General features: G+C 36.1%; 2 protein-coding genes across 2 annotated transcripts in view; one reads left to right on the forward strand and one right to left on the reverse strand.

Annotated features, from left to right (window-relative positions):
• LOC126977942 (serine/threonine-protein kinase par-1-like) overlaps positions 1–20,881 on the forward strand; it is a 23,441-nt gene continuing 2,560 nt past the window's right edge. Inside the window, exons 1-9 of the mRNA XM_050826642.1 lie at positions 1–246; positions 3,641–3,769; positions 5,004–5,176; positions 6,369–6,427; positions 6,749–6,878; positions 8,580–8,731; positions 17,763–17,914; positions 18,543–19,195; positions 19,852–19,935. Of these exons, the coding sequence (XP_050682599.1) occupies positions 121–246; positions 3,641–3,769; positions 5,004–5,176; positions 6,369–6,427; positions 6,749–6,878; positions 8,580–8,731; positions 17,763–17,914; positions 18,543–19,195; positions 19,852–19,935 (1,658 nt within the window). The 5' untranslated portion in view covers positions 1–120. The remainder of the gene's footprint in view (positions 247–3,640; positions 3,770–5,003; positions 5,177–6,368; positions 6,428–6,748; positions 6,879–8,579; positions 8,732–17,762; positions 17,915–18,542; positions 19,196–19,851; positions 19,936–20,881) is intronic.
• Positions 15,589–20,881, reverse strand: part of LOC126977980 (nucleoporin SEH1-B) — a 23,849-nt gene continuing 18,556 nt past the window's right edge. Inside the window, exon 9 of the mRNA XM_050826705.1 lies at positions 15,589–17,315. The gene's annotated coding sequence lies outside the window, so the exon portion shown is untranslated. The remainder of the gene's footprint in view (positions 17,316–20,881) is intronic.

Here is a 20,881-nt window from a genome sequence, read left to right on the forward strand (position 1 = left end):
TTATTTCAAACAACCGATCAGAACTGACAATAGATGACATTCCCAATGCATCACATTTGTGTATTTTTAAATTGTGTATTAACGCTACGACAAAATGTATGTGTTTAAAAGTTAACCAAAATGGCAATGACGAGAAACAAGGCGCAAGTGTACAGCGTGGGCAATTACCTGATGTCAGGCAAAGTGCTGGGCAAGGGACACTTCGCGAAGGTCGAGGAGGCAACGCATAGGATTATAGGAAAAAAGGTTATTCTTTACTCACAAGGCTTATTAGAAATATTTGAGTTAATATGTTATTTAAACGAGACACAAAACTTTAATAGAATTATTGTTCTGAGCATGAAGTTCCTATCATCAATGTTATGTATGTTTGAGTATGGCTAACTATATTTTGATGTCAGGGACGTATTTCTTACTTGAAAGAGAAAAATGATTATTTTGAATTTACCGCCATAGATGTTGACATTCGCTAGAATATTTGGTACAGATATATTTATTATTTATGAGACATAGTCACTATCTCCCATACTTTGATAGTACCTAGGTAAGCACAAAAGGTACCAATGTGATGTGTAATAGTAACGTACCTTTATATACCTACCTAGGTATGTCTCCGGCATCTTTGTTTTCAAATTGCGTGTGTGATTTTACAATTTTTGTAACCTGTGGAAATTAAATACGTTTAATAGCCATTGGCTGTGTTAATTATTAGGTAAAAATCGAGATGGTTTCTAAAATGCACCACAAAAGTATGACTGGCATTGAACAAACCTAAAAGTGAACAATATAGGTACCTAGTTCATCTGCATCGGTCCACCTTGAAAAGAGCTATTATTATTTGTTACTAACGTATAGAGAAGCTTTACGAAGCAATACCATTCTCCATTTTGCTAAGAGTTTAAATATAAAGCCAAAGTAAAATTTAAAGCTCTAGAAATCTTTTACGTACGTAACTAAAGTTTTCTCGCAATTAAAAGGTCGAAAGTGCCGGGGATTTAATGGCGCTTACGCGTCTCATTCAGCATTCTGCAATAAATTGTCTCATATGATTTACTAATATGCTGATTGACTAGAGATTTGACATGGCTATAACCTAGGACTCAAACGCGTGTTGGTGCTAACAAACGATTACTATGGACTATAGACTAACGGCCGTTTTCAATAACGTATCTCTAGTTACGGATACATTGCTGTCACCGTTTAATGGCAAGATCTTATCTATCCATAGGTATGTCCAATATAGTTATAGTCCAATGCTTTATGTGGATAGGTTATTGAAATGTAAGTAAGCGTAAAAGGATAGATTTGTCTACCTCTAGTAAATTAAACTAAGGATAGATAGGTTATTGAAAACGGCCGTTAAAAAATAAAAAGCGTACCATCACGGGTGACCTTGCTGGATAGTGGATGCCCTTCATGTAGACTGCAGATGTTGCAACCATATATTGATATGCCCTTCATCGTCTTTGGATTATGGGCGCGTGATTCCATCCGCGGTTGGAGTGGATTTTGATTACTTCCATTTAGTCGGCGAAATAAATCGAATGCGGACGTATTCGAGAATAAAATGTCGCGCTAAGACCATATTGTCCATAATAAATACTAATTAAAGGAATAAGAATAAACAACACATATTTTTGCATGATTCATTTAATTTGAATTATTAGGATTAGTAGACTGCATGTCTACATGAATGACATCTGATGGGACGCTGGATTCTATCCGTCTAGACTTTTACCAGTGGGCGGCTCTTTTGCACAGGGTGCCGGCTAAATTATGATAATCATAACGGCACATATTTCTGCCGTGAAGCAGTGTAAGTATTGTTCCGGTCTGATGGGCGCCATAGCTAGTGAAATTACTTACTGGGCAAATGAGACTCAACATCGTATGTCTCAAGGTGACGAGCGCAATTTGTAGTACGCTCAAAGTATAGTGCCGCCGCGGTTTCTCAAGAATCCTGAGGGTTACTGCATTGTAATGGGCAGGGCGTATCAATTACCACCAGGTCGATGTCCTGCTCGTCTCGTCCCTTACTGTCATAAAAAAGACAAGGCTTAATGCTGGGACTTCATTACCCGACGATGTTTCGTGTCGCGCCATAGCATAGTCTTCGGGTTGACGAAATGTTCTTGGCTACATCTACGCAGTCAACTTAGATCGCCTAGGTGAATGTTTGGCAAAACCCTTTGATGCGCGCCCGTTTGTCGAATCGTCTGCGCATGACACACACCGCGAATCGTGATGCGGCAAATGGTGTGGCTTCACTAGCGGTTTTTATTAGCGCCGAATATTTGCCGTAGCCCGCTAGTTGCCGCTCTAGTGAAGCCCGAGCATAACAAAGAAGATAAAAAAATATTGTTCTTTCTCGGACATAGAAGGGAGGGCTCCGATCTAGTACAATCAATGTATTGTACTGGTTCGGTCTCGTAGTACTATTAGTACACTAATACATTGATCGATGCAACAAAGTTTTGCATTGAATATAAATGGATTTTCCTTCATACTTCACAGGCTTATGACTGTTATTATATTATTATTACACGCAGAATACAAGCACTGTATGTACTAATCTCTTAACACTAGATACTAATAAGAATCATAGACGCTTATTAGAAAAATTAGCCTATCACGGTATAGGTGGTGATCTTTGGCGATGGTTTAAATCATATATATCAAATCGCACTCAAAACGTTATTATACTGATAATGGATGAGGCCATGAATCGAAATTGGTTATGGAGTAGTAGTAGGAGAGTTAGTAGATTGGTACTTCTGAAGTTCCACGAGGGTCAATTCTTGGACCTCTTCTATTTATTATATTCATCAACGATATTCATGCTTTAAGCAGATCTTCAGGCCGATTTAAATAGATTTACTTAATATTGTACGGAAAATAAATTTAATTTAAGCTTAAGTAAATATAAGCATATCACCTTTACTTAAAAGAGATCCGCTAGCAACTATACATATACGCTCTGTAGAGAGAGACTAGAGAAGGTTAGTAATATTATAGAATATGCTGTTTGTATCTGGAATCCCTAATATAATAAATATATTAAGAGCTTAGAAATTGTACAGTTTTTACGGAGGATGCATTATACATGTACAAAAAGCTACCTTCCTTATGACCAGGTTCTTGAAAAATATAATATACTTGACCTGCAGTCGAGTCGCAAACAACTTGAAGCTATGCTGTTATTTGATCTGTCTCATAATAAATACGATTGTATTTCTTTAACTCGTAAACTCTATTATAGAATACCAGTTAGAAGTCATGTACGCAATAATCAAACGTATAAACTTTTTACTACAATAAAATGTCGTACAAATTCTGGCAAACGCTCACCACTATGGAGAATGACGCAGTCACATACTGCGTGCTTTGGCAATATTGATATTTTTTCCACTCGTGGGCTCTTTCAAAAAGCTGGTCATAGATTATCTTAAGCAGAATATTTCCGTATTAGAACTAAACCTGTAGAATATTATTTAAATCACCGTTCACAGTCAGGAATAATTAATCTTGAACTACACAAGTCTAAAAGACAGTTGCGCTGTAACAGGCAGTGAGTGCAGACGTATTCGAGAATAAAATGTCACGCGAAGACCATGTCTTGACCAGGTTTTGATTATTTCAGGTGGCAATAAAAATAATTGATTTGACATGCATCAAAGAGGACTACGCGCGTCGCAACTTGCACCGCGAGCCGCGCGTCATGGCCAAGCTGAGACATCCGTGCATCGCCGCGCTGTACGAGACTATGATGGTATTGACATGCGGGAGTGAATAAAACGTTACAACCTAACATATTATAAGCATTTTGCAATTTTCTTTATCCGGCATCTCAGATGAGGTGGATTCTAGATTACTTCCTCCTTTCCTATTAAAACGCAAGTAGATACTAAGGCAAAATAAGTATCTACTTGGCTTAGTAACAAAGATATCATATCGCATAAAATTTTTGCGTCCATCTTTCGCATGTTGCATTACATCCGGCCGAGGAATATGGTTGAAGTTTAATCATTAATTGCAACTATTGCTTTCAAATCAGGTTAGCCTCTGGTTCGTGATACTGAGAGGGAGCGTGACAATTATTTTGATTTCATTATATTTTTATTTAAATGACTAAGTAAAGTACTTATAAATAACATTTATTTTTTCTTTCGATTATTATGCTGATAATATTATTTTGTGATAAAAAGTTTCATTGGTGTAGTAGCTTCATCAAACCACACAATTACTTTGTTTTAATGTTCATAACAAACTTGGAAACGTTGAGTAAAACGTCCTAGGTGAGATATTTTAGAGAGAAACATTTGTCATAAACAGCTAGAAGCTTCTAAATTTAAAATGTATAATAATGGATTGTTTTACTTTCTACTGCTTTAACATTCAAATTAAAAATAAACTATAAGTACATATCTATGTATCTACAGTGAAAATTAGAGTACCTAGTTTTTGAATACTTATTTCGGCGTGGAACTAATGAAAGGTAACTACGTCGTTTGAATATCTTAAGTGATCCGACAGCCTGGGACTAGATTATGATTATTAAAAAGAGCGCGAAAAAAGGCTGCTGGGAGAGTTTCTCGCGCCACTTTTTCTCTCTCAGAGTGCCATCACTCAGAAAAAGTGGCGCGATTTATTTCCGAAGCGGTAGTAGTATCTAGTATATTACAAATTACATCAAAAAGAATCAATTTTGAGAAAATAAATGCCTTTGATGTATAACTTTTGTTATACAGGGTGGTTTTATGAGAAGGGCGGTGATGAGAAAAGTCGTGAAGGCCTTTTTTTTTGTTGATATTCTGAAGGCCACCGTATCTAGTGAAATTACTGGGCAAATGAGGTTTAACATCTTATGTCTCAAGATGACGAGCGCCACAGCACTGCATTTAATGGGCAGCGTATCAATTACCATCAGCTGAACGTCCTGCTAGTCTCGTCCCTTATTTATTATTACTTAGGTATAATGTGTCGATGGTTTTCGTGTTCCGAAGCACGGCCCCCGGCTGTACGTGGTGATGGAGGCGGCGGGCGGCGGCGACCTGTGCTCGCACGTGCTGGCGGCGCGAGGCTCGGCGCGAGGTCTGCCCGAGGCGAGAGCGCGCGCTCTGGCGGCACAGCTGGTGTCGGCGGTGCGGCACATGCACGCACGGGGCGTCGTGCACAGGTCGTTATGATAAGAATCTTACACAAATTAAATTAGAATACAAAATTTCACGATGCGGGACTCGAACCTGCCCTCCATCTCAGCAGCCACTCACTATATTATTGTTTTTAATAGTAGAACAATGAGAAATACTTCAATTACTAGTATTAAATTTAAATTTAATAGAATTGTAAATCGCGCCAATTGAGGTTCCCGCCAAAAGTCCATACTAAGTAGTACTTAGTACGTAACCAAAGAGTGCAGACGTATTCGAGAATAATGTAAAGAACAGAGAACAATGTAAAATGTAAACTAAACAAAAAAATAAGAGCCAAAGAGGATCTAACTACTACTGAGAGATGATGAGATGTAAAGAGGAGGTTGGTTTGTACGTACACAAATAACATTTTATTTTATACAAAATTGAAACTACCCAACAAGTATTATAAACTTTTAAGCAATACAAAATTCATATAAAATGTTGATTGATGATGACCACACGCTTTGTCCCTGCATCTCAGGATTGTCAAGACCTATAATTCTAAGTAACCTTTTGCAGTAATCATGGCGCTGTAAACCAAAACATAAATAGAGCTTGACGACAGAAAAGGGCGCCGCGGTGCAATGGTGACGCGGCTAGGTAACCGGCGTACTATGCAATGCCTGTTAACAATTTTTATAAGACTTGCACGTAGACCATCAAGAATATTTTTGTTTGTGTTTGAAATATTCCATTACTTTGCAATTTTTGTGTTCACCAATCTGTATGATAACTCGCCTGTAGCCCAACACATTTTCTTACTTGACACAGTAGGTTTATGGTATACTAAACGTTCCATTGCTCCTGTGATTTCATTGATATTGCTTCAGCTTTGACACTGTTAATCAATTTCCGTGAACCGAAAAATCGCTTCTAGTACTAAGAAACAATATTACCGAATAACTTTATATGTTGCCTTTTCTCAGCACTAATGATTATCTATACCTTCTACTATAGACCTAGTACATTGAATATCTATACCTTCTACTATAGAATGTGTACATTGAATATCTGTACCTACTACTATAGACTTAATACTGTTTACGACTGTCAATCAAAATTGGTTCCAGTTATATACGCTAGTATATTATAAGTCTGATGCTCGGAGTCGTATTAAGCCGTGGTCTTCTTTGTCTACTTCGTTATCTAAAAATAATTCCTTTGTTGTTCCAGAGATTTGAAAATGGAAAACATCATGTTGGATAGCACTAAGCAGTTTATCAAAATTGTCGGTAAGTGCTCATATTGGCAAAATTTGCTTAAATAATCTTTACCTACATATATTGCCGCATCCAAGCCTTATTACATCGTCATGTATTAAAATATAAATAATATTAGGGCTCAGATAACGTATTACGCTGGGCTGCTTTGCACTCAGAATTTTTGGATTTTTCAAGAATCCTGAGCGGTACAGACGATACAGTGTAATGGGCACGGCGAATCAATTACCATCAGCTCAACATCCAGCTCGTCTCGTCCCTAATTGTCATAAAAAAAATACTGGATATGACATTTGGAGCTCTCGTAATATTAAGTGACCGTGGTTTGTGTAGACTTCGGTCTGTCGAATATCTGGAGCTCCGGGGGCCTCCTGCGCACCCCGTGTGGCTCGCTGGAGTACGCCGCGCCCGAGCTGTTCGTGGACGGCCGCCGCTACGGGCCCGAGGTGGATCTGTGGAGCATGTCGGTATACTCTATTCTTCTATACTTTTACGTCGGAAACATATTATCCCCAAAAGAAACTCTATGATGTCAAAGAAGAACCAGAATGTCAAAAAAAGCGTGTGTGTGTACTTATGTATGCATGCAAGAAGTTATACTTCATTGGCGTAAAAATCCTTAAAATCATTTATTGCTCCTGCTATTCTACGTTAGTAGAAAGATTTTTACAAAATTTGTAAAAATCTTGCAAAAATGGCTTTGAAAATTAATTATTATATAACGAAAATGGCTGTATGGGATTGAACCCTTTGCCTATCCTAATAATTGATGAAGAAACCAAAAAAAATAACGAATGTCAAACGCAAACGTCAGAAAATTTAAGGAACCAACTTCACCCTGTTTCTTTTGTTTTACAGTGATGCGCATCTTAAAATATCACTCTCATAATTTTTTCATAACGCGTTTAAAGAAGTATAACTTTAATAAATGGTAGTTTTCAAAATTCGTTAGATGCTTAACGATTAAAGAAGATAACTTTAAACATGTACAAAAAATTGCACGTACTGATATTAGTGTAACGGGGGCCAAAAAATTATATTTTGATTTTTTATACTTCTTTGTTTGTCACAAACAAGGAGCCGAATGAAAAAAATTAACAAAAATATCTGATATTGCCTTTGACGCCTTGTTGATATATTGTGTTTGCTAATCTATATTTAGTATTCTGTAATTTTGACGCGTTATAAGGGGCACATCACTTTATCGGTAACGAATTTTTTCGCTATAATAATGATATATTATTGTCTGCATTTTCTGAGTAGTTTCGCAGGGATATTATTGCATCATAGGGTATTTTTCTTCATCTTTAATTTCCATATTCTGATGTTTTCTTTTGCATGGGATTATCAAAGTTACCTAGTAATTTTACTAAACATTCGAGCAGGCATGTGTGCACTCTGCCCTTAAGTACGAAAAAAAAGAAACGGGCGCGCGGGATACCTACTCGAAGCAGATATGAGATAAGCGGTCGGTTCCTTTTTTTGTTAATTTGATCAGAGTAAAAGTTCTCTTAAACACGGAGAAGGAAATATTACTTATTTATTAGGCAAAGTGAGGAGGGAATGTTTTCTTCTGTCATCGTGAACCCAACGCAGCTACGAAATGAATCTTTTCTTCGGTCTTCTCAAGTCGCTATTTCTTTAAAAGGTGTAACTAAGTGATACTTCTGTCACCTACTCTTTATTCTGTGATTCGACAACTGCTTTGTGCACATCTCTAGAGTTACTTGCAGTCCAGTCTTGCCGAATTTTCCGTAAATAATTTTTGTAGTTATACTTCTTTGGGCGCGTTATGCAAAAATGATGAGGATGATGATATTTAATATGCGCGCGCATCACTGTAACACAAAAGTAACAGGGCGAAGTTGGTTCCTAAAATTGTCTAACGTTTGCGAAATTCGTTATTATTTTTTGGTTTCTTCGTCCATTATTAGGATCGGCAAAGGGTTCAAGCCCGTACAGCCATTTTCGTTATATAATAATTAATTTTCAAAGCCATTTTTGCAAGATTTTTACAAATTTTGTACAAATCTTTCTACTAACGTAGAATAGCAGGAGCAATAAATGATTTTAAGGATTTTTACGCCAATGAAGTTGAACGATCCATACAATCAATAGGTGTTATTTAATTTTGATAACTAGTAATGCTCAATGTCTGTCGCAGTGGCGTGATAGTGTACGGAATGGTGACGGGGGGGCTGCCGTTTGCCGCGACGGAGGTGGGGGGAGCGGGGGGGTCGCGGCCTCAGCTGCGGGCGACCATCGCGCGCGGCTTCACCAGGAAACAACGAGCGGCGCTCACGTGTGTGTCCAGCGGTAAGTAATATATATTTGTCTACAGTCTACACCCATGCTTTAAATCCTCTATTAAACAAATGATTTAAGTTTTCTTTAGTGTTAAAATCACGTGTCGAATTGTTTAAAAACAAATATTCCTCTATTAAAGATTCTGAAACAGTTAACTTACTGCTAACATTAAAAAAGCCAGTCCTAGTAACGATTACATCATACAAACGAGTGTTGTAATGAAAACGGATGATGTAATGTTGTACTGAATTTCATTACAACACCCGTTTGGATGATGTAATGGTTATTAGTAGAGACCGGTTTATATGCAAATGCATATTGCATATGCTTTTGCATATTTAGTACCTTTTTAGCGGTATTGGCATATTTAAAATAAAATATGCATATTTACGCTCGATCTCGCTCATCGTTCGATGCTTTTCATAGTAGGTACCCCCAAACATTGCACTCAAATTTAAATTTTGCCCAGTTACCGCAGTAGACGTAAAACGCTCCTTTTCAGCTTACAAAAATTTACTAAGCGATCGTAGACACAATTTGTCTACAGAACATTTAGAACAGTACTTAGTAGTACATATTTTTATAAAATAAAAAAAAATTAACAATATGACTTTTTATTTTTTCCTGTTTAATTGTATGCATATTTTGGCCCTTTTGTGGATTTTCGTGCATATTTTAGCTATTTTACTTGCATATTTTGTAGCATATAATCCGGTCTCTAGTTATAAAGACATTGGGTGTTTTAATGTTGGCTATTGCCATTACAAGCATTTTAAAGAGGATTCATATTATGGGTGTAGATAAGTCTTGTGTGCAACTGTTGATAATTAGGTATTAAAACACTCATGTGATACTATTATCATATATAAACCCACATTCCTTTTTTAATGGGGTTTAAAGGGGTTTATTACACAACAGTTGCATAAATAACTATTACACGCCGTGGAACAAAACCAAACCTAAATATTTACTAGACATATCTAGTTAATATTGTAAGTTTGTAAGAAACCAGATTTTTACTCCAAAACCATAGACGCGCCCCGGCGCAACATAAATTCGCTATAAAAGTAATATTTTTCAAACTAAATCTATATTAACGCTACAGAGGCATCTCAATTAAAATTTATAATAACTTACCAGAATACTCAAAAGCCGAAACAAATATTTAAAAATTCATAAGCTCTTTAAAAGAGTTACTTTTGCACAAGTATAATGAATACTTTGAGGAAATTTTTTTTTGTGTCTGCCCTTCTGCTGTTCACTGCTAGGTGTGGTGCGTTACGAGGTGCTGCATGTGATAATTTATCACTTTAATGATTTGTTTAGTACGATGAAGTAATGGTATGCAATTTATGAATAAATAAATAGAATTCTCTTATGTTATAGTGTCTACATCATATTGGCATAATACTACCTATGTCATAGACGTGTACAGTATCCTCCACCTATATTTTTTTATTACAGTAAAGAACGAGACGAGCAGGACGTTCAGCTGATGGTAATCGATACGCCCTGCCCATTACAATGCAGTGCCGCTCAGGATTATTGAAAAACCCAAAAATTCTCAGCGGCACTACAATTGCGCTCAGTTGCTACAATTGGTACCCTTGATATATTTATTTATTTCAAGGAATATCAACAGCTGTTTACACAAAATAAAAATACAATAGAAAGTTAGAGCTAATTACAGATATTCACTAATAGACAATAGAAGTAGTAAGAAGCAAAATTATAAAGAGTAAACATGTAAAATTATAATCTAATAATAAGCACACTTGATATTCATAGGTTAGGATTCAAAAAACGTTTTCATGATACATTGTTTCATTGCTTTGACAGATGTATTAAAAATATCCAAATTAATTATTTCACTGCTTAGTTTATTACAGGTGGTGCTAGCTCGCAAGATATAACTATTGCTCCGGTAGTTAGTAGATGATTGAGGTATATACAATAAACGGCTATAGCGTAGTGCAGTTGACGAAGTTCTCAATGAAATTGTCGAAAGAAGAGCTGGACAATCAACCTTATTTTGAGCTATTTTCAAGAAGAAAGCAATGTCAGAGATCATACGTCGTTTCTCAAGCGGTAGTAAATGTTGCTTTTTACAATGCTGTTCGTAAGACTTTGAATTGTATCTGTCGTTAGTACGGTAGCATAGAAAGCGTAAGAATTTTTTTTGAATATTTTCTATTCGAGAAATATATGTAGAATACAAAGGATTCCAGATTTGAGAGGCATATTCTAAGTGACCACGAACGAAGGTGCAGTACAATATCTTCAGTGTCTTGACTTGATGTAAATCACGCGAGCTACTTATAATAAATCCAAGGGCTTTCATAGCTTTAGATATAGTTAAATTTATATGTTGGTCAAATAATAGTTTCGAATCAAGTAAAACACCAAGGTCTCGTATTGTACTACTTCTCTGCACATTTTCACATTTCAACTGGTAATTAAAAATTATAGGATGCCGCTTTCGCGTGAATGTCATTACGCTACATTTTGATGGGTTTAGCTCTAGGCTATGATCGTCACAATAATTTTGCAATCGGTGTAGGTCTTCTTGTAGAGCTATTGCATCATCTAGTGACGATACCTTGTTGTTAATTTTGATATCGTCAGCAAAGCACAATATTTTGGCGGTACGTAAGCAAGTATCAACATCATATAAAAATATTGCGAACAATAGAGGGCCAAGCAAGGAACCCTGAGGAACGCCACTCGATATGGGTACCCACCCTGATATATAATTACTGACAACAACAGCTTGAGTGCGATTATGAATATAGGAGGAAAACCATCTTAACAAATCACCGCTGATACCAATATTTAGAGCTTATTAAGAAGGATGTCATGCCGTATTCGGTCGAATGCCTTACTGAAGTCGGTGTAAATTACATCAGCTTGGACACCTGGCTGCATTGTTTCAGTTAGATAATTATTAAGAAGTGCAAGATTAGAGACAGACGAGCGACCTCTGAGAAAACCATGCTGACTGGGGCTAAAGGCTTGCCTTAGTGCAGGATAAACCTGACTATAAATGATTTTCTCAAAAACCTTAGATATAATACAAAGCTTAGAAATTGGACGGTAATTTGATATATTAGTCTTAGCCCCCTTTTTATGCACTGGAGTAATATAAGCCATTTTCCATAAATCTGGCATTACACCCGCATAGAGAGATTTGTTGAATAAAATAGTAATGGGTACACATATGGAATCAGAACATTTCACTAAGAATATTCCAGGTAAATGATCCGGACCATCGGATTTTGATGGGTCAATACCATGGAGTAGTTTCTTTACTTTAGTAACGTCTATGTGTATTTGCGAGATATCACACACTGGTAGTGATGACAAAGAGATGACATTTTTATTGACCGGAGGATCGGTAAAGTTATTACAAAAAAAATCAGAAAAGGCATTACAAATAGTGGTGCCGGTATTGAAGGTTTTGTCAGCAAGGTACATGCAACTAGGCATAGAGTTCAGATTTTGTTTAGACTTCATATACGACCAAAAGTATTTTGGATTCAGGTTTATAGAATTTTCAATAGAACGTATATAGTTATTGTAACAGGATTTTTCAAGATTTTTTATTCTCGCACGTATCATTTTATAAGAAACCATATCCGACATATTCCCATAAGTTTTGTATTTACGTAAATATTTATATTTTTCTTTAATAGCTTTTTTAAGATGGATAGAGTGCCACACTAGATAGTGATTAGGTTTAATAAATTTAGATAGTATATATCTTGTTTTCAATTTTTCAAAAAACTCATAGAAAAATGTGACCGACTCATCAAGGGATAAATCCGACAGAACGCCAATTAATGCTTTGTATTTCAGCATTAATGGCCTCATAATCACCGCAGTTAAACATGTATCTACGCCTAGGGGCCGACTGGAGAAAACTTTTCGCGGTGAATTTAAGTATCAAAGATAAGGCTCCATGGTGGGCGTCAATAGGAACAAGCGCATCATTACTAACATCACTGACTGTCACCAAGCCATTGGACAGCACTAAATCTAGAGTTTTATTGTATATATTTCGGATTCCATTGAATTGCTTCAGACCAAGAAATACCAATTCATCCGTGAAAAAAATTTCATCCTGTGATTGACAATTACAAGCGCTAAATGATTCATCACTGTCATTACAGAGATTCCATATTATATTGCTCATATTAAAATCACCGATTATAAGAAATTTATCAGTAGGATTCTCGATTATTATATCCTGCGTTCGGCTTAGGAAATTATGTAGTTGCTGTGAGAAGGAGTAACCCTGGTTTTCAGCACATAGATAGATAACGCATATGTGCAGATTAGTCAGGAGTTTAGTTCTATGACAGTTAATAGTAACTGTCACCCACAAATCTTTAGCATTAGAGTTATAGTATGGCTTTGGTATCACTGAAAGTGATCTACGAGTTGCAATGAGCACTCCACCCCCTCGACTTAGACCAGTAGTAACGTAATTACGATCCCGACGCCACACCATATACCGATTGTCAAAAAGCTCGGCATCTGTGATTCCGTCTAACAGCCAAGTTTCAGTCAATACAATTACATCATAATCAAATAAGGTTACATTGCGTTTGATGACATTTGTTTTAGTGCGTAAACCCCTTGTATTTTGATAGTAAATATTGAGGTAATTTATATCACTTATATGAGAAGTAGCCATTTATAAACAAAAGCATTATTTGACTGAATAACAATTCAAACAATGTGTAACAAACACTAAAACATACTATATTGGTTACAAGGAATAGACTTATTTTTATGGAACTTATGTGCATAATAATATGTACATTTCCATAAAAATTAGTATCTATTACCACACAACACATCAAAATACAAAGAGATCTTATAGTTTCATAAGCCAACAATATCACTATGTACAAATATAATAAGCGAGCACATATAATTATTAATTGGTACATTAGCAAATTATACATAATATTACTATCTAATTTAACACATAACATCAAAATGCAACCACACTTCTTAGTTTCATAACTCAACAATACATACACTAAGAACAAAATATACAATAAGCGAGCATATGACATATTTATAAACTGGATCATTAATAAGTGAATGTAATAGAAAACACAAGTCAATAGCAACTTATGAGTTACTCTAAAATATTTAAGAATTAAAATAAACATTAAAAATGTTAGGCGCATTAAAGTAGAAGTGAATAGTACACAACAGCCTAAATTATTTTGTTTAAATCACTTTCTTTTGCTAAAATTATTACATGAGATGAGTCATTTTTTCTTAAATGTATTTTCCCGAACTTCACCCAGGTATAACGGTACTTTTTTTCTTTTGCAATGGTCTTAGCTTGTGTAAGAAGTTTTTTTGACATTGGAGTAAGGTGGTCATTGATAAACACTCGCTGCGTACTACCTACGAAACCAATGGAATCAGCCATGATAGTCTTCTTCGCTCTTGCGGCCGCTATGAACTCCTCCTTTACGTACCGATTAATAAATCCCATGACTATCGATTTATCCTTTGAGTTATATGAAGGGACTCTTGCGATGTAATTTATTTGGGATATATCAATTTTGTGTTCTACCACTTTGCTTAGTTTTTCGACAATATTAAAGAGATTTTCAGTTGTCCTGACCGGAATTCCTTTTATTTCTACGTTATTTAATCGGGACCTTTGTTCTTGAGTACTCAACTCTTCGCTTAAGTGTTGCACATTTAGGGTTAGTGAGTTTATGCTGTCCGCTAATGTTTCGTACTTAGAACAATTACGTTCAACTTCTGACAGCCGTGAGCCATACTCGTCCAGCTTAGCACAATTGAAGTCACAGGCAGCCTTGAGGTCAGCAATCTCGGTTTTAATACACTTAACATCGCGAACCAAGTCAGGAAGATAGTTCAGCTGTTGTTTCATCTCACGTATTTCCTCTAGTATAGTAGCCAACGTGCCCGAATCAGTAGTATTGGTAGTAATAGGATTGGATATTGGACTGACCTTGCACTGTGGGCACTTCCAGACAGCCCGACGCTCTGGTCCAAGTTTGCGGTATCCAGTCTCGGATATACCCGCACAGCTGTAATCCAAATTCCGCTTACATCCCGCACACTGTACTCCGTCATTGACCTCATTTTTACACATATCACACTTCATCACAATATCTTAAAAAGTTTATGCTTAATAAAGATATAAATTGAAATGAAGTAGTATTTAAGATTAAAGAATTGCACAAACAAAGTGATTAACGCGGGAATTGCGACACTATATTGATAGCAATAAGATGTAGATTTGGTACACTTTTAAGAACTCAGTACAAATGGAAATAAAATGCGTGGTATAAGCAACACGGATGGTTTGTAACTATAATATATATTATAATATAAAGACATAAAAGGCATTTATTTTCTGAAAATTGATTCCTTTTGAATTATTTTTGATGTCATTTCTAATATACTAGACACTACTACCGCTTCGGAAAGAAATGGCGCTCTGAGAGAGAAGAAGCAGCGCAAGAAACTCTCCCGCATTCTTTTTTTGCGCTCATAACACTGATTGTCGTACTGTAAAGTTTTGCATACTAAGTTTTGTATCTTAGTTCATCCTAGACCAGCTTTTTCATTACTATGACATAATGATCTGAGTCGTGACAGAATGACCTAGTGTGGAGCGTATCGTCGACAAGAGACGCAGTATTACCCAATAAAATAAGTCAGGTTTTTTGATATCCCTGAAGAAAGCCTCCACAACAAACCACTGGCATATTTACAAATTATTCCAATCCCCTGAATTCTGTTAGGGACCAATATGTCTATTAAAATGCTAACAGGAATTAATGTTAAATAAAAACTTGAAACGATAACAATTTGCAACTGTATATTTTGTTATTACAATCATTTATAAAAATTAATTTAACCTTTGAGTATTTACCAATAAGATGGCATGCGCATCAAGTAGGCTACAATAATTCACAGACTCGCCATGTTTGCATCAATAAGTACAGTGACGACCTAACAACTATCTGACTCGTTTGTTATTATGAAATTAATATCTCCACTAAAATATAATATCACAATATCATACACTAGTAACCAAAGCAGAAGGACAAATAGATAATTCTTAAAATATTAGAACATACATACATTAGAACGTACAACAACACACACCTTTACATAAGCCTGAGCTCGTAATAAATCTCGTACATACAATATCCACGATAACCCAGACATTACTCTTTTTTTTATGGAATAGGAGGGCATACGAGCGTACGGGTCACCTGGTGTTAAGTGATCAACGTCGCCCACACTCTCCTGCAACAGAGGAATCACAAGAGCGTTGCCGGCCTTTGGAAGGTGTACGCGCTTTTCTTGAAGGTACCCATGTCATATCGTCCCGGAAACACCGCACAAGGAACCTCATTCCACAGCTTCGTGGTACGAGGAAGAAAGCTCCTTGAAAACCGCACTGTGGAGGACCGCCACACATCCAGATGGTGGGGATGATATCGTAACTTGTGGCGTGTCGTGCGAAGGTGAAATCTCTCTCGGGTTTATATTTAAAATGACACAAAATGCTCGCTCATACTTATGAGTAGCTAGCTGGTTTATATAAAAAGATTTGCGTGCGTATAAAGTACACATATCAAAAGTCAAACCAGCATTGTGCATGAACCTCTAAACTGCATACGAAGTTCTATTACATCTTACTAGGATGACACATGATTTCAACCGCTATGAAAGACATTACTATCACCGCTACCATATTTAAGTTTTCCTGGTGTCTATATACTATACGACGTGCGCATGACATTAGTAATAATTATTAGGTATACTCCCACGTTAAATCTTATGAATTTATATGTGTGTCTCATTTGTCTCGCTTTTTCGTTTCATGGACTTTCAAATCACAACATATAAGGAAAGTTAAAAAACAGCAACGGTTTGCCTCTAAGATGTGTACTTATTTTTTTATGCACAAATTAAATGTTATGGGAACGGGTTAACATTAAATTCTATGATCACCCCCATAGACTTACAATATACTAGCGTATAGACGACCTGATAGCCCGATAATGTGTGGACAAATTTGATTTGTCAATGTATGCTTTAGTTAGTAGTTTTTTTTATGTTAAAAATACTAAGGAGCCAGCTTCGATTCGAGAACCATAGATTCGTTTACCTTTTCTATCTTGCTATATCTCCGTTAGAGGTGTTCTTCTCTCGCACTTTGTTTGTATATACGCTAGTATATTATTAGTCTATGGTTCACCCTCAAGCGTCCGTTTTAAATATTGGTAAAAAAGTTTATGGAAACTTTCGTTGGGCAAACTGCCTGATTTTACTTCTTTATAGTCTATTATCGATCAAGAGTTTTTATAACCTTTTCTTTTTATAAAAACTAGCACCTCCCACCATTTTATAGTAATACAATAACATTGAAAGATTAAAAAAAAATATTGTCATGAACGCGCTTTAATGCCGTATCTGTTTGAATTATTCTCAAAGTCATTAACGAGTGTAGTAGTGAAATTATCAAAATAAATTTGGCTTCTTTTATGATAGTGTAACACCAAGCATTCAATGGTACCTGAAAAGAAAATAATTTTATAAATGAGGGTTACACATTTAATTAATAGATACTTAGAAAAGGGCCTTTAGAAATACTTCTTTTTATATGCTTTTTATTAACTTCACCTGCATGTATGTTTGTTTGTAACCGACTCATTTGGGCTCGGTTTAGACCCACTTAAAACGGCGAGATTTCGATAAAACTTCGTAGATTTATCAAGTACCGATGACAATACATTAATTTGATAAAATTATTCCATGTTTCAATTTGCAAAATAAGATTTTTGTTCATTTATATAATTTTCATCTATCGTCTATAAGGCAGGAATTGATGTTAATTTTAACAGATTAAACTAATATTAGGATTTTTTTTAGTTTTCAGTTCGGTATTCTATAAAAATCGTGTTTTTTAGTTTTTTTTTAAACGATTATTTAGTTAAGATATTATAAATAATTGTGTTTTCAGAATGTAAGCTGTTCATCCAACAACTACTGGAACCTAAAGTGGAGATTCGGATGAAAATAGACGAGGCAGCGAGACACCGCTGGATAAAGAGACCTGGCCTACGGATGAAGACACATCCCCTGGCTTCTCCGGACTCAAAGACCAATCGAGAGGTATTAAAGATTATCACTATCGCATTATCATTAGTGAGATTCAAAAGAATTATATTGATTACAGCAAAACAACCAGATGTTTGTCTGATAAGAGCAGCCGAATTACAGTTCCATTCCAGTTTGACGTCTGGCATTCAACAAACGCACGTTTTGCTAGGAATTTCTCACCTCGCACAGCCACTTTCAAAGTCAAAGTCAAAAAATCTTTATTCACTGTAAAATTTTATAAGTTATTTAGTGCAAGTCAGGATGAAGTACAAAAGTTACAATAGCATTCAAATGAGTATAACAATATTCATTAACAAAATTTAGAACATTAATTCCAACTACCTTTATCATTCAAATAATCTTTCACATTATAATAGGCCTTAGATGTTAATTTATTTTTTACGATACATTTAAATTTTTTAATAGTGTTTGTTTGTTGTTTGTGGCACCAATTACCGGCAGCAGTTTTCCAAACTCAACTTAAAGGTCGAAGCGCATCTCTTGTCCCCTGGTGTTGCGGATGTCAATGGTTGGTTGCCTCATCACATCCCATCCAGTGATCTTCTTGCCCATTTGCCTCCTCTTGTATAAATAACTTGATTCTAGGTAACCATAATAAACAATTACCGATTGGTTTCAGATATACAGACAAATATCAGAACTCAGTGGACAAAGTTTCATCGACGTCGTGGCACAGATAAAGGCGGAACCTTTCGGGGCTGTGGCCGGCATGTACAATATTAAGACACACCTGCATCAGATGCAAGCGACATCCGGCTCCGAGCTTCTCTGGTCCAACACCGCTCAAGAGCCTCGCCCCTCCACGCCGCCTGAGTACCGCGCTAAATACGAAGAGGAACCGTCTTCGAGTAGCGTTACGATAAAAACACATTCAACAGCGGCTGTACTCGGTACCAAATTACGAGCTCCACAGAAGATTGCGGATTTGAAGAGCATAAAGCCAAAACCGCTGGCGAACATAGTGGATCCTCCGAAATGTAGTGGGGAGAAAGAAAAGCCTGAGGCAGCACAGAAGGTATCAAGGCCGCTCAGCGTGTTTGGTTTACGGAAGCCGACCTTCAAGATTTATGAGAACGGTGACGGACTCGACCGTCGGTTGGCGAGCATTACGGAGCATTCTAACACCGACGTGACTGAGAAGAGGCTCGCGAAGAACACGACCGGGGCCCGCAACACTGGGACTGATGACCCGCTGCGACTGAACAGCTGTCCCAACAAGATTGACACTAAGAGATCAGAGTTTTACAGGAGAGCGGGAGACGGGTTGCCCAGGTAATATTAAAGTCGATTTGTGACATGTCATATACAGGCTATTAATTGTATTACTACATCTGTCTTTCTGGAATTTTAACTTTTATCTACAGACATAATATTCAAATACAACTATGTATATATATATATCTAAAACCGACACTCAGTGAAAAATTAACAACAAATAATTTTTTTTTTGGCTCGGTTACAGCTGTACGTGTGATAGTTAATGTAAAAATACGTCACGCTCAGAACTTTTAAGAAGTATGGTAGATACATTAAAATTGGTTTAATAAATCTTATTATTAGCATAAAGTTAAACTGCTGTGGTTAATTTATGTTAATTACCTAGGATGAAGTATTAATTGAATTTGCCTCGTGCGTAGGCCTCGTATAACCCGGACAATTTAAAAAGAAGTAGAACGTAGTATGCACGGTATTATTATTTGCATGTCACATCCAGGTATATACTTATCCTAGGCTAATTACCTACATTCTTTTTACGTGTTATGTATGATTCGATGGTTATTCTGTATGTAGACGAAATGCCTTATATGTGGGAATGGGAGTATTTTATCTGTAGCCGCGAGAGCATGGTCAGAGGTGATAGATATTTGTGTTTTGTCACCCTAATTCCTGTTTGTTCTAATTTAATTTAATTCCTTAATTTGTTTCAGTTGGCGAGCCAGCGGAGTATCAAAATCAATAGGACCAAAGATACTTCTCCAGAGCAATCGTACCAACAAAGGAACATCGCTTGGGTATTGATAATACACATATTATTTTATCTACACCCATGCTTTAAATCTTCTATTAAAGATTCTGAAACAGTTAGCTTATTGCCAACATTAAAACACCCAATGTTCTAATAATCATTACATCATCCAAACGAGTGCTGTAATGTTGTACTAAATTTCATAACAACACTCCTATGTTTTTTTTTCGATCCCTTCATGCGCATAGAGTTTCAACAGACAGCCACATTCTTATTGCTCGATGCGTGGTATCTGTATGAATTTCAATAAAAGAACATTTACGTTTACGCGCGTTCCACACTACCAGAACGTCACGCGCCGTAAAAAAAAAGTAGGTAGGTTATTCGGATCCCCGCCATTTTTCTTCGATATTTTTATTGTTTTGTTTACAAAAAATGAGCGATTCATTTTCAACTTTGCAAAAGAACATTATATTTGAGTGAATTTTAATTATTGCACTTTTACTTTATTGCACTTTACAAAATGTATATTACTACTAAAATAAATAATTGTTTCATTTATACTTAGTTTATTTGTATATAATCAGAAATGAATTATATTAGGTTACTACTAGGACTGGTGTTTTAATGTTAGCAGTAAGCTAACTGTTCCAGAATCGTTTAGAGGATTCATATTCTGGGTGTTGATAAAGTCTTGTATGCAACTGTTGATAATTGTATTAAAACACTGATGTGATACTATTATAAATCCACATTCGTGTTTTAATACCCCTTATTACACAACATTTGCATAAAAAACTAATAATTTATAATATGATGGCCGGGAAGAGAAATTAAGAGATCCTACAAGGGTGTTATTTGTTGACACAGGCTAGTCGGCAAGTCAGTAACACAGGCTAGTAATCTCATTTTTTCCTGATATTTGACATGTTTTATACCACAAGATAACAGGAAAATATTTACAATTTTAGCAAATAAATAACTACAAGTAA

Source organism: Leptidea sinapis, chromosome 46 (assembly GCF_905404315.1).
Source record: "Leptidea sinapis chromosome 46, ilLepSina1.1, whole genome shotgun sequence".
Lineage (NCBI taxonomy): Eukaryota > Metazoa > Arthropoda > Insecta > Lepidoptera > Pieridae > Leptidea > Leptidea sinapis.